At 43.2% G+C, this 13,800-nt stretch overlaps 1 protein-coding gene across 5 annotated transcripts in view; it reads right to left on the bottom strand.

The window, feature by feature from the left end:
• Positions 1 to 8,426: 8,426 nt before the first annotated feature.
• LOC115205126 (E3 ubiquitin-protein ligase RNF130) overlaps positions 8,427 to 13,800 on the bottom strand; it is an 80,679-nt gene continuing 75,305 nt past the window's right edge. For 2 of the 5 annotated variants that reach the window (XM_029770797.1, XM_029770799.1), the window contains exons 9-10: positions 13,219 to 13,312; positions 12,245 to 12,454 (exon numbers count right to left, since the gene is read on the bottom strand). In XM_029770797.1, the coding sequence (XP_029626657.1) occupies positions 12,436 to 12,454; positions 13,219 to 13,312 (113 nt within the window). In that variant the 3' untranslated portion in view covers positions 12,245 to 12,435. Of the gene's footprint in view, positions 9,679 to 12,244; positions 12,455 to 13,218; positions 13,313 to 13,342; positions 13,556 to 13,800 lie in introns of those variants that run through there. The other 3 variants (XM_029770798.1, XM_029770800.1, XM_029770801.1) reach the window with 2 other exon arrangements.

Here is a 13,800-nt window from a genome sequence, read left to right as displayed (position 1 = left end):
ACGTCTCCTTCCTGAGTGGTATGACAGCTGCGTGGTCCCATGGTGTTTATACTTGCGTGCTATTGTTTGTACAGATGAACGTGGTACCTTCAGGCGTTTGTAAATTCCTCCCAAGGATGAACCAGACTTGTGGAGGTCTACAATGTTTTTTCTGAGGTCTTGGCTGATTTCTTTTGATTTTCCCCATGATGTCAAACAAAGCGGCACTGAGTTTGAAGGCAGGCCTTGAAATACATTCACAAGTACACCTCCAATTGACTCAAATTATGTCAATTAGCCTATCAGAATCCATGACATAATTTTCGAGTTTTAATGACGCCGACCTAAGTGTATGTAAACTTCTGACTTCAACTGTATATATATATGTGTGTGTGTGTGTGTGTGTGTGTGTGTGTGTGTGTGTGTGTGTGTGTGTGTGTGTGTGTACACACACACACACACACACACAGGCAAGAAAAGTATGTGAACCATTTGGAATTACCTGGATTTCTGCATAAATTAGTCATCAAATGTTATCTGATCTTCATCTAAGTCACAACAATAGACAAACAGTGCTCTTAAACTAATAACACACAAATTATTGGATTTTTCTTATCTATATTGATCCAAGATGGCGTAGCAGTGGGGATGTATGTTTTGATTGTCTTGTCCCATCCCTTGTATATATCGTTTTTCTTCGTATATATTTTGTAAATATTTGTACACTTTTAAACTGGAACCACCTTCAGAAGCTAGCCAGCTAACTAGCTACTAGCTAGTAGTCAGTTAGCCACTGCTAGCGGTCATCACCGTTAACTCGGACTGCCAGCCTCAGCCCAGGCAACTCCTGCCAGCCTGCACAGCGCGATATCTACCCAGAGCATATCTGACTGCTTTTCTCTACCACATCTCCGGATTCCTACCGCAAGCTCTGAACCTTTACTCCGGATCATCACAGCTAGCTAGCTGCTATCCGAGGGGCTACTTCTTTGTCCCGAAGCAATCAGCAGTTAGCCTGGAGCTAGCCTTGAACTAGGCCCAACTCCTGGCTAGTCGAAGAGATTCCATCAAGCAATCCCTGGGCTTCAATGACCTCTTTTGCAAATTAGCCTGGACCCTTTGCTGCCGACACGGAGCCTCGCCAATCCATCACGACTGGTCTACCGACATAACCGTCCGAGGGGGTTTCTGTCCCGAAGCAAGCACCAGTTAGCCTGGAGCTAGCCTCGGGCTAGGCTCTTCTCCCAGCTAGCCAAAGAATTCCATCAGATAATTCCTGGGCTTCAATACCTCTTCTGCCAATTGGCCTGGACCCTTTGCTGCCGACACGGAGCCCCGCCGATCCATCACGACTGGTCTGCTGACGTAACTGTCCGAGGGGGTTTCAACAGACTCTCCCGTTGCGACGTTCCCCTGAGGCTCATCTGCTATCCCCGGCCTGCTAGTTGTCTGAATCGCCGTACCTCCAGCTCACCTAGCTACTTACTGGACCCTATGATCACTCGGCTACACATGCCTCTCCCTAATGTCAATATGCCTGTTTTGGTTAGTCATTTTTGTTTTATTTCACTGTAGAGCCTCCAGCCCTGCTCAATATGCTTTAGCTAACCCTTATGTTCCACCCCCCCACACGTGTTGACCGCAACTGGCTTAAATGGTGTCTCTAGAGACACAATCTCTCTCATTGTTACTCAATACCTAGGCTTACCTCCACTGTATTCACATCCTACCATACCTTTGTCTGTACATTATGCCTTGAATCTATTCTTCCGCGCCCAGAAACCTGCTCCTTTTACTCTCTGTTCCGAACACACTAGACAACCAGTTCTTTTTGCCTTTAGCCGTACTCTTATCCTACTCCTCCTTTGTTCCTCTGGTAATGTGGAGGTTAAACCAGGCCCTGCAACCCCCAGCATCACTCCCATTCCCCAGGCGCTCTCATTTGTTGACTTCTGCAACCGTAAAAGCATTGGTTTTATGCATGTTAACATTAGAAGCCTCCTCCCTAAGTTTGTTATATTCACTGCTTTAGCACACTCCGCCAACACGGATGTCCTAGCCGTGTCTGATTCCTGGCTTAGGAAAACCACCACAAACCCTGAAATCTCCATCCCTAACTATAACATTTTCCGACAAGCTAGAACTGCCAAAGGGGGCGGAGTTGCAATCGACTGCAGAGATAGCCTGCAGAGTTCTGTTATACTGTCCAGGTCTGTGCCCAAGCAATTCAAGCTTCTACTTTTAAAAATCCACCTTTCCAGAAACAAGTTTCTCACCGTTGCCGCTTGTTATAGACCCCCTTCTGTGCCCTGGACACCATATGTGAATTGATCGCCCCCCATCTATCTTCAGAGTTCGTACTCTTAGGTGACCTAAACTGGGACATGCTTAACACCCCGGCCGTCCTACAGTCTAAGCTAGATGCCCTCAATCTCACACAAATCATCAAGGAACCAGGTACAACCCTAAATCTGTATCCATGGGCACCCTCTTAGATATCATCCTGACCAACCTGCCCTCTAAATACCTCTCTGCTGTCTTCAACCAGGATCTCAGTGATCACTGCCTCATTGCCTGCATTCTCAGTCAGTTAGGAAAGCTAAGGCTAGCTTTTTCAAACAGAAGTTTGCTTCCTGTAGCACTAATTCCAAAAAGTTTTGGGACACTGTAAAGTCCATGGAGAATAAGAGCACCTCCTCCCAGCTGCTCACTGCACTGAGGATAGGAAACACTGTCACCACCGATAAACCTATGATAATCCATAACTTCAATAAGCATTTTACCACTGCGGGCCATGCTTTCCACCTGGCTACCCCTACCCTGGCCAACATCTCAGCACCCCCTGCAGCAACTTGCCCAACCCCCCCCCCCCCCCCCCCCCCCCCCCGCTTCTCCTTCACCCAATTCCAGACAGCTACGCCTACTGCAGTCAACGGCACTGCACTCCCCACAGCTACTCGCCCAAGCCTTCCCCATTTCTCCTTCTCCCAAATCCATTCAGCTGATGTTCTGAAAGAGCTGCAAAATCGGGATCCCTACAAATCAGCTGGGCTAGACAATCTGGACCAACTCTTTCTAAAATTATCCGCCAAACTTGTCGCAACCCCTATTACTAGCCTCTTTCATATCGTCTGAGATCCCCAAAGATTCAAAAGCTGCCGCGGTCATCCCCCTCTTCAAAGGGGGAGACACTCTAGACCCAAACTGTTATAGACCTATATCCATCCTGGCCTGCCTTTCTAAAATCTTCGAAAGCCAAATGAACAAACAGATCACCGACCATTTCGAATCCCACCGTACCTTCTCCACTATGCAATCTGGTTTCCGAGCTGGTCATGGGTGCAACTCAGTTACGCTCAAGGTCCTAAATTATATTGTAACCGCCATCAATAAAAGACAGTGCTGTGCAGCCGTCTTCATCGACCTGGCCAAGGCTTTCGACTCTGTCAATCCCCGCATTCTTATCGGCAGACTCAATAGCCTTGGCTGGCCCTCACTACATATCCGTCGCCAAACCCACTGGCTCCAGGTCATCTATAAGTCTTCGCTAGGTAAAGCTCCACCTTATCTCAGCTCACTGGTCACCATAACAACACCCACCCGTAGCACACGCTCCAGCAGGTATATTGCACTGGTCATCCCCAAAGCCAACACTTCCTTTGGCCGCCTTTCCTTCCAGTTCTCTGCTGCCAATGACTGGAACGAATTGCAAAAATCTCTGAAGCTGGAGTCTTATATCTCCCTCTAACTTTAAGCATCAGCTGTCTGAGCAGCTTATCGATCACTGTACCTGTACACAGCCAATCTGTAAATAATACACCCGACTACCTCATCCCCATATTATTACTCACCCTCTTGCTCTTTTGCACCCCAGTATCTCTACTTGCACATCATCATCCACATCTATCACTCCAGTATTAATGCTAAATTGTAATTATTTTCACCTCTAGGGCCTATTTATTGCCTACCTCCCTATTCTTCTACATTTGCACACACTGTACATAGATTTTTCTATTTTTCTTTTATTTTGTGTTATTGACTGTACGTTTGTTTATGTGTAACTCTGTGTTGTTGTTTTTGTCGCACTGCTTTGCTTTATCTTGTCCAGGTCGCAGTTGTAAATGAGAACTTGTTCTCAACTGGCCTACCTGGTTAAATAAAGGTGAATTAAAAAAAATAAAAAAAGACGTAATTTAAACATTCACAGCGTAGATTGGAAAAAGTATGTGAACCCCTAGGCTAATGACTGGAGTCAGGATTCAGCTAACCTGGAGTCCAATCAATGAGACAAGATTGGATATGTTGGTTAGAGCTGCCTTGCCCTATAAAAACACTCACAAAATTTGAGTTTGCTATTCACAAGAAGCATTGCCTGATGTGAACCATGTCTCGAACAAAAAATATCTCAGAAGACCTAAGATTAAGAATTGTTGACTTGCATAAAGCTGGAAAGGGTTATAAACGTATCTCTGAAAGCCTTGATGTTCATCAGTCCACAGAAAGACAAATTGTCTATAAATGGAGAAAGTTCAGCACTGTTGCTACTCTCCCTAGGAGTAGCCGTCCTGCAAAGATGACTGCAAGAGCACAGTGCAGAATGCTCAACGAGGTTAAGAAGAATCCTAGAGTGTCAGCTAAAGACTTACAGAAATATCTGGAACATGCTAACATCTTTGTTGACAAGTCTACGATACTTAAAACACTAAACAAGAGTGGTGTTATTGGGAGGACACCACGGAAGAAGCCACTGCTGTCCAAAAAAAACATTGCTGCACGTCTGAAGTTCGCTAAAGAGCACCTGGATGTTCCACAGCGCTTCTGGAAAAATATTCTGTGGACAGATGAAACTAAAGTTGAGTTGTTTGGAAGGAAGGAACACACAACACTATGTGTGGAGAAAAAAAAGCACAGCACACCAACATCAAAACTTATCCCAAATGTAAAGTATGGTGGAGGGAGCATCATGGTTTGGGGCTGATTTGCTGCCTCAGGGCCTGGACAGCTTGCTATCATCGATGGAAAAATTAATTCCCAAGTTTATCAAGACATTTTGCAGGAGAATGTAAGGCTATCTGTCCACCAATTGAAGTTCAACAGAAGTTGGATGATGCAACAGGACAACAACTCAAAACACAAAAGTAAATCAACAACAGAATGGCTTCAACAGAAGAAAATACGCCTTCTGCAGTGGCCCAGTCAGAGTCTCGACCTCAACCTGATTTGAGATGCTGTGGCATTACTGTGGCATGACCTCAAGAGAGCAGTTCACACCAGACATCCCAAGAATATTGCTGAACTGAAACAGTTTTGGAAAGACAAATAGTCCAAAATTCCTCCTGACCATTGTGCAGGTCTGATTCATAACTACAGAAGACGTTTGGTTGAGGTTATTGCTGCCAAAGGAGGGTCAACCACTTATTAAATCCAAGGGTTCACATACTTTTTCTACCTTGCACTGTGAATATTTACACGGTGTGTTTAATAAAGACATGAAAATGTATCATTGTTTGTGTGTTATTAGTTTAAGCAGACTGTGTTTGTCTATTGTTGTGACCTGGATGAAGATCAGATAAAATTTTATGACCAAATTATGCAGAAATCCAGGTATTTCCAAAGGGTTCACATACTTTTTCTTGCCACTGTATATACATATTTTTTTGTTTTGTTATGCATTAATACGTGTCACATATCAGTTTGCAGACAACGTAAAACATTTTTTTTTAAATCATTGAGTTAATAAAGCTGCATACAAACTTGGAGCATAGGGGTTGGTAATGTTCTCTAGTTACATTCTGTCACTCATGGGGACACTACGTCACCACAAAATCTACGTGTTGGGCTCAAACATTCAAGCCCCTTGGGTGCTGCCAGAGTTACATTGAAAGTGCCCATCCAAGAAGGCTCAAGGTCATTGGCCACAGATAGAATGATGTCAAATCACGTTATATCTACAGTAGCTTTGATTGGACTGAAAACCTAGCTAGCAATCATCTTCATGAATTAAGTTGACAATCTACTGACAAATCCTTTTCAATCTTTCTCATATGAAGAGAAATAATGAGAAATTATATATAAAACGTATCGGTGCTCATCGGCCATAAACATTACATAACAAATTGGAAATCGCAAATTCAACAATGAGTGGTTTGGAAGGAATCAGTGGCTAACTGCAAGCATTGCGAAGCCATCACTAGCCTGATATTCAGTGGAGTGGGTGTGTAGTCCAAGTCTGGGTTTAAGAGTCTCTTTTCCAAGCTTAAAATGATAAACATTCAACATTGGCCATGCTGTCAATCCAGCATGACTGCTGCATGCTCAAAACAGCTGGAAACTCGGAACTGGGAAATCTCATACTTCAGTGAGTTCAAGACAACTGGAAACTCAGAAAAAAATGAGTTCCGACTGGGAAAATACGTTTTGAACGGTCATCCAACTCGGAATTGCAAGTCGGGAACTCGGGCCTCTTTCTAGAGCTCCGACCTGAAGATCACTGACGTCATCATGATTCAACCTTGTTTTTTCTTGAGTTCCCAGTTGTCATAAAAGCACCATAAATCCAGAGAATGCCAGACTTTGATGACAAAATTTGCCCACGAAGGACTGCCGTGCCACCTTCCTGTTCAAGTGAGCACAGCAGCATAAAATGTATTGTATGCTGCTGCATAAATTATGTAATATGCTAGGGAGATATATATATACACACTGTAGCTAAGAAAGTAAACCTAAGTTTGTTGTGTAGTAAGCTGTTAGTAGCCCATGTGCCTCACCAAAATAAATTGGTCTCTTTTACACTGTTCTGACCTGATGGTGCACATGTAGCCTATAGCCTGTTTTAGAGAAATGTAATCACTGAATATTCTAAGAGCTTTCATTTTCTGCCTATATACCCCCCTTTATTTATCCTAAGGTTCTGACTTGTTGTACAGGGAGTATACTGTAAGAACGACCATGTTCTGAATTATGTAGCTGTAGATTTCAAAAGTGCTGAACAAATAGTCATATTGACTACGTCCGTCCAAGCTCGCTCATTGTCTTAATCCTAATTATGGATTGCCTCTTATCTGCTCCGTCCCTTTATGCCATAGTTTGTACATCTCAATTGTCAGTAGAAACCACATTTGTTTAAGCAATGTGAGCTGTTTTTTTTAAAGGCAGTAAATTAGTCTGAATGAACTGTTTCGCTGCCAGACAAGGCTCTGCTGATAGCCAGGTATAGCAGTGGTAAAGTGTTGGGACTCTGCTGTTGGGACAGCTTTATGTAGGCCCTAACAGTTTGTGGGCACCGTTTGTCATCGTTATAGTGAAATTAATGTATTGTTTAGTGCTGTGTTGTGTAGTTAAGACGCATGCCCGCAAAGCCTCATTTTTTTGGTTGGTATGCCCTACTGAGATTTACGTGCTAAAATCGCCACTGGCTAGAAAGATAACAGTTTTTGTCAAATTTTTGACATCAATCGCATTTTAGGTAACTCTAACTCTTTTTCCTAACCTTAACCTAATTATCCTAACTTGGACCTGGTTTCCCAAAAGCATATTAAGACATTTATTTTAGAACCATAGGATCGGGTAGACTAGTCTACATAATGAGATTATTATGGATAAGAGCAAGAATAGGCTACTTGTATTTGTCAAACGGCAGTCAAGCATCGATCATCACGTTACCAGAATCAGACCCTCGATATTTATTGGAAAGGAGCGTCAAGATCACGTGCAATTGACCTCCCTGTGACGTTCATAAGTTATCTCATCTGTAGCCAAATAAACTGCATTTTTTTTCCCGAGTCTTAGAGGGAGGATCACACACACACCATATCAGTGCGACTCCAAGTTGGCAGTGCAATTTCTTGCCTAGTACATTTTACACACACAATGTTCCCACCTTGTCGAATGAACAAATGACTTGTCGGCATTTATAAAATGTTACTGAAACGTCCTGTTTCCATCACAACTGTCATGATTTTTTTTTTTATATACAGTAATGTTACGACTTTACTCGCCTAGAAACTGTGGATAGAAACGTGGTTAGAGTCCTATAAGACACAATACAGGTGCACAGTTTTGACAAGAACGTTTTGCATTAGGCTATTTAGTGAATGATGACTTTCATCGTACAAACAGTGTAATAATTCATGTTATTGCACAGTGGCATTAGAGGTCTTTGTTTCAAGCTGAGCGATGGCCTCTGAGTTATAAGAAGATGTATTGCTGGGCTGGAATAAAATCCTGCACAGCCTGTAGATCCCCAGGCCCAAGTTAAAGAGCCAAGATCCTCTTCAAAATGGGTAACTTTTAACCAACAGCCCTCTGAAATCTTTTGCCATGGTGAAAGGCAAGCCCCCCCCCCCCCCCCAAACTCCAGCTGAAAGGTTAATGATATTTGGCTGCATTTCAGTTAGAAGCGCACATATTGGACCGGGGGGACAGAACAGGGCAACACAATCAACAGGTCGGAGGCAATAATGACACTTTTAATGGTGAGGCAGTACTGTATGTAACACAGTGACCCGAAACTGACACACTCCCCTCCCCGCGTCACATCAATCATCATCCCAAATATCAGATGCAAAGACTAGAACACAAAGGGACAACAAGAACAGAGGACAAAGCCTTCCACCCAAGCATTTACAAGATTGAGAAAGGAAAACAAACTGCTTTTGAGGCCACTTTAGAGATATAGATTGTGTGTGTGTGTATATATATATACACACACACACACACATACACACTAGGTCCCCCTCACTGGGGGGCTGATTAGTACACACTGTGGGTATTTCATAGTTTTTTTTTTAAATACACGTTAAAGTGTCATTATTATAATTTTTTTTATACAGAGACACATTGGTTTCGCTACAGAGAAGAAACACTGCCTGTCACAGAGTTTAGAAATTCACATAGCTGCATGTCCATTGTTCCACTGGTCTTATTCTTGCACCAGTCACTGGCCATATAGAGGAAGAGACAGGGTATGTCTGGACATAGCCCACAAGTCAGAATGTACTCTCCACTGTCCTTTAGGCAGCATAGTAAATACAACAGAGCCAACTGGTCCGCCAGGGAAGAAACAGTATGCTTTTCTATTGTTGCTTTTCTATTGTTGCCTTCACGAATAAAGATCCAAAGAAAGCGAAATAAAATGGTTTGCTAATCATATATAGCTTACAGATGTATTGTAGGATGCTGACAGTAGGCTACACTGAAACCCGTTGTTCATTTTTTTTCTAGCACGTTTCAAATGGACGATACAGAGAGATACTGCAAAGTAAGACTAGAAAGGGTTAATTCCCCATTACCGAATCTAGAAACAGATTTCAAAGAGTCTCTCTGGAGAAAACATTTTTCCTAAATGAAAGTGTGAAAGAAAGGAGAGGATGACTATTTCCCCTCTATAATAATAGTACATTCTGCATTGGAAGAAGGTCTTTGATGTTATGTCATTGTCGATGTTCCACAAGTTAGTCAAGGTTGTCGTCTACGTTGTTGAGCCGCCCGTCACCCTCCCTAACCCCTCCCACACAAAGGCTGCCGGTGTGCAGGAAGGTACAAGGCCATCCGTCCCTTAGACAGTGGGTCGAAACCACGGCGACGACCCTCACGACTTGTTGTCATCGTAGAGGTCGAGCGATGCCTGGATGTCGGGAAGCTCCATCTCACAGACCACACTGCGCGGGGACAGGGAGTTCCGGTTGAAGAAGTGGCCACCTGCAAAGGAACATGGAAAAATGTCAATGTCAGTGACACCAAGAAATATTACACATCTCCCAGTAAGATACTTACACTACATGGCCAAAAGTACTTGGACACCCCTTCAAATTAGTGGATTTGGCTACTTCAGCCACACCCATTGCTGACAGGTGTTTACAATCGAGCACACATTCATTCAATCTCCATAGACAAACATTGGCAGTAGAATTCCCTATACTGAAGAGCTGAATGACTTTCAACATGACACCGTCATAAGATGCCACCCTTTCCAGCAAGTCAGTTCGTCAAATCTCTGCCCTGCTGGAGCTGCCCCGGTCAACTGCAAGTGCTGTTATTGTGAAGTGGAAACGTCTAGGAGCAACAATGGCTCAGCCGCGAAGTGGTAGGCCACACCAGTTCACAGAACAGTACCTCTGAAGTGTGAAGCATTCAAAAATCGTCTGTCCTCGGTTGCAACACTCACTACAGAGTTCCAAACTGCCTCTGGAAGCAATGACAGCACAATAACTATTAGTCGGGAGCTTCATGAAATGGGTTTCCATGACTGAGCAGCTGCACACAAGCCTAAGATCACCATGTGCAATGCCAAGCGTTGGCTGGAGTGGTGTAAAGCTCGCCGGCATTGGACTCTAGAGCAGTGGAAACGCGTTCTCTGGGTTTGGCAGATGCCAGGAGAACGCTACCTGCCCGGATGCATAATGCCAACTGTAAAGTTTGGTGGAGGAGGAATAATGATCTGCGGATGTTTTTTATGGTTCTGGCTAGGCACCATAGTTCCAGTGAAGTGAAATCTTAATGCTATAGCATACATTGTAGACTAATATGTGGTTCCAACTTTGTGGCAACCGTTTGGAGAAGGCCCTTTCCTGTTTCAGCATGACAATTCCCCCGTGCACAAAGAGGTCGTTACAGAAATGGTTTGTCAAGATCGGTGTGGAAGAACTTGACTGGCCTGCTTAGAGCCCTTACCTCAAACCCGGCAAACACCTTTGGGATGAATTGGAATGCAGACTGTGAGCCTGGCCTAATCGCCCAACATCAATACCCGACCTCACTAATGCTCTTGTGGCTGAATGGAAGCAAGTCCCCTCAGCAATGGTCCAACATCTCGTGGAAAGCCTTCCCAGAAGGGTGGTGGCTGTTATAGCAGCAAAAGGTGGGACCAACTCCATATTAATGCCCATGATTTTGCAATGAGATATTTGATGAGCAGGTGTTCATATACTTTTGACATAGTAGTGTATCTAGAAAAGCTGATGCCTGGCACCATCAACAAAGAAAAATGTATTGTTATTCATACTTTAGTCTTAGCATCTGTAAATAAACCTCATTACAAGAGTCACTGGGATTGGACACCATCATGGACATTTGCAGTTGAGTAAAAGTGTGAGTGTGAGACATGGTGAGGTCAAACCGTGACATTGTGAATCCTTAATGATCCTCAAACTGCTATACAACCTCAAGCCAAAAGAGCTATACATGGAAGATCACACGGACCATCTTTTGAATCATAGTAATCATCAAAATCATTGATACCTCAATAAGATCTAAGCAGTGTTAGGTAAAGGTTTGTGGCCTGACGATTCTGATGTGTGAGGTTAGACATGTAATGTAATATCTAAGAAATAGTGCCATCTACTGGGGATAGTATTGCATTACTGCCAAATATACAATAAGTGGACAAAACATTAGGAACACCTGCTCTTTCTGTGACACAGACTGACCAGGTGAAAGCCATGATCCCTTATTGATATCATGTGTTCAATCCACTTCAACCAGTGTAGATAAAGGGGAGGAGACAGGTTATATAATGATTTTCAAGCCTTGAGACAATTGAGACATTGATTGTGTATGTGTGCCATTCAAAGGGTGAGAATGGGCAAGACAAAATATTTAAGGGTCTTTGAACGGGGGTATGGTAGTAGGTGCCAGGCGCACCGGTATGAGTGTGTCAAACTGTAACACTGCTGGGTTTTTCACACTCAACAGTTTCCTATGAGTATCAAGAATGGTCCACCACCCAAAGGACAATCAGCCAATTTGTCACAACTGTGGGAAGCATTGGAGTCAACATGGGCCAGCATCCCTGTGGAATACTTTCGACACCTTGTAGAGTCCATGCCCTGAGGAATTGAGAATGTTCTGAGGGTAAAAGGGGGTGCAACTTAATATTAAGGTGTTCATGATGTTTTGTCACGGATGAGCACAGAAGAACATTCAACTTACTGTAGGGAGGTGTGTGTGTGTGTGTGTGTGTGTGTGTGTGTGTGTGTGTGTGTGTGTGTGTGTGTGTGTGTGTGTGTGTGTGTGTGTGTGTGTGTGTGTGTCATTCAATAAATATGGTAACGCGTGCACACACACAACTTAGTTTTTGTGAAATTTCCGGAGTAAAAATTTTGACCATTAAAAATCCTATTTTCCCTAACCCTTCAGCTTAAAATAGCATTGTAACAAATTCAAGACCTGAAAAATGTCAGGACATTCAGGTGAAATGTTAGGAAATTGTGGTCCTGATAATGTATGAAAACAAATACAACACTTACATTCACATAACAAGTCAAAAGGAGGGATCCACAGTGGTTTAATGTCTCAAAGCGCTTTGCCCTATTACAACAACAAAATTACTAACAATACAGAAAGGTACAGTAGTACAAGCTTACAAATACAATACAGAAATATATGGCACAAGAAGGCAACATTGCCACGAGGCTCTGGCAGAGAAAGGGTCTAAGAGGGGCAACCACGTGATCGTCTTTACTCCTCCCACTCCAGGCTGGAAGAGAAGGAAGAGGAAATGAATCGCATTTAGAAAATAAGGTTGCAGAAGAAAGAAACAGCATGCAAGCAGGATCAGAGAAGGGAATTGTAATTGATCTGAACATAAAAAAATAATTTTCTCTTGTGTAAGGCGCTTAGCTCTAACACTTTAGATTTTTTTTGGAGTAGAGGGGACGGATGGAGGCTGTGGCTTCCGTAAATGGTTGTTCTGATCTAGTGCTACTTTATTGGGCAATATAATGAAACACTACTCACACTGTCTCCGTTAATTGATGTGCAAACATGCACAATCCAATATTATCTTACTTTTTTTTTACTCCAACCGCAAATGTATCAGATACATGCCAGTACCCATGTCAACTGTACTTGACTTCAGTACAAATATACACTATGCTACAATTGTGCTGTTATAGTATTTCGATTTATGTTAGCGGCGATCAAAAGTTTAGTAAATTAATGGGACGCTACCACATTTGCCACATCTGAATAATAGTCTCAGATTGTTTTGCATCTGTCTGGACTGTATTCAAACTCCATTGTCTTGGCAATGGTTCAAAGTAGTCAGAGTTGAGCCAATTTCAGATATCCACAAATCCAGGAGGATAGGCCTGGATTCTGGCTTAGTTAACAGGAAATTAAATAGACAACAATATTTTGTGACAAAACCATCAGGACTATAGGAAACCAAATCTTGAATGAAAGTACAATTGAATCCAGTAGTAGAAAGATTTAACTATGGAAGTGGATGGTGGTACTCACTCAGGGCTGGAGAAGCTGGCAGTGGCCTTGATGATCATATAGAACAATGTGAGAGCGCTGAGAAGGCCGAAGCTGGCGATTATAAACCACTCCTCTGTCAATAAAAGGAAAGGAGGGGGGGTTGTCACTGCAGCCCACCATGCAATGGGTTAAAAACCGACGAGTCCCCACAGGAAAACACAAAAGATCTTTCCTCTCTTTGAAAACCAATGTGAAGCGGAAAAGTCAGGAGGATGAAGAGACGAGAAGATGAAGAAAGATGGGGCGTGTCCTTAAGATCCAGAGGAGAGCGACAGAGGAGAGAGGCAGGATGAGCTCGAAGACAGGAGATAAAGACCTGGAAGCACGGGCATAGTTTAAAGACAGAGTGTTATGCACACACAGGCAAATGTGCACATACACAGACAGACACATACGCATGACCTCCAACGCACCCACACACACACACAAAAGCAAAAATCGCACGCACACATGCACCCACACAGCACACAGCAACTGCGACAGAAAGAGAAACAGAGGTGTATGTAGGCCTACAGTACATGTATCTATACAATGCATATACACAGAGTATACCAAACATTA

Source organism: Salmo trutta, chromosome 13 (genome assembly GCF_901001165.1).
Source record: "Salmo trutta chromosome 13, fSalTru1.1, whole genome shotgun sequence".
Lineage (NCBI taxonomy): Eukaryota > Metazoa > Chordata > Actinopteri > Salmoniformes > Salmonidae > Salmo > Salmo trutta.
This window is presented reverse-complemented; position numbering and strand designations above follow the sequence as displayed.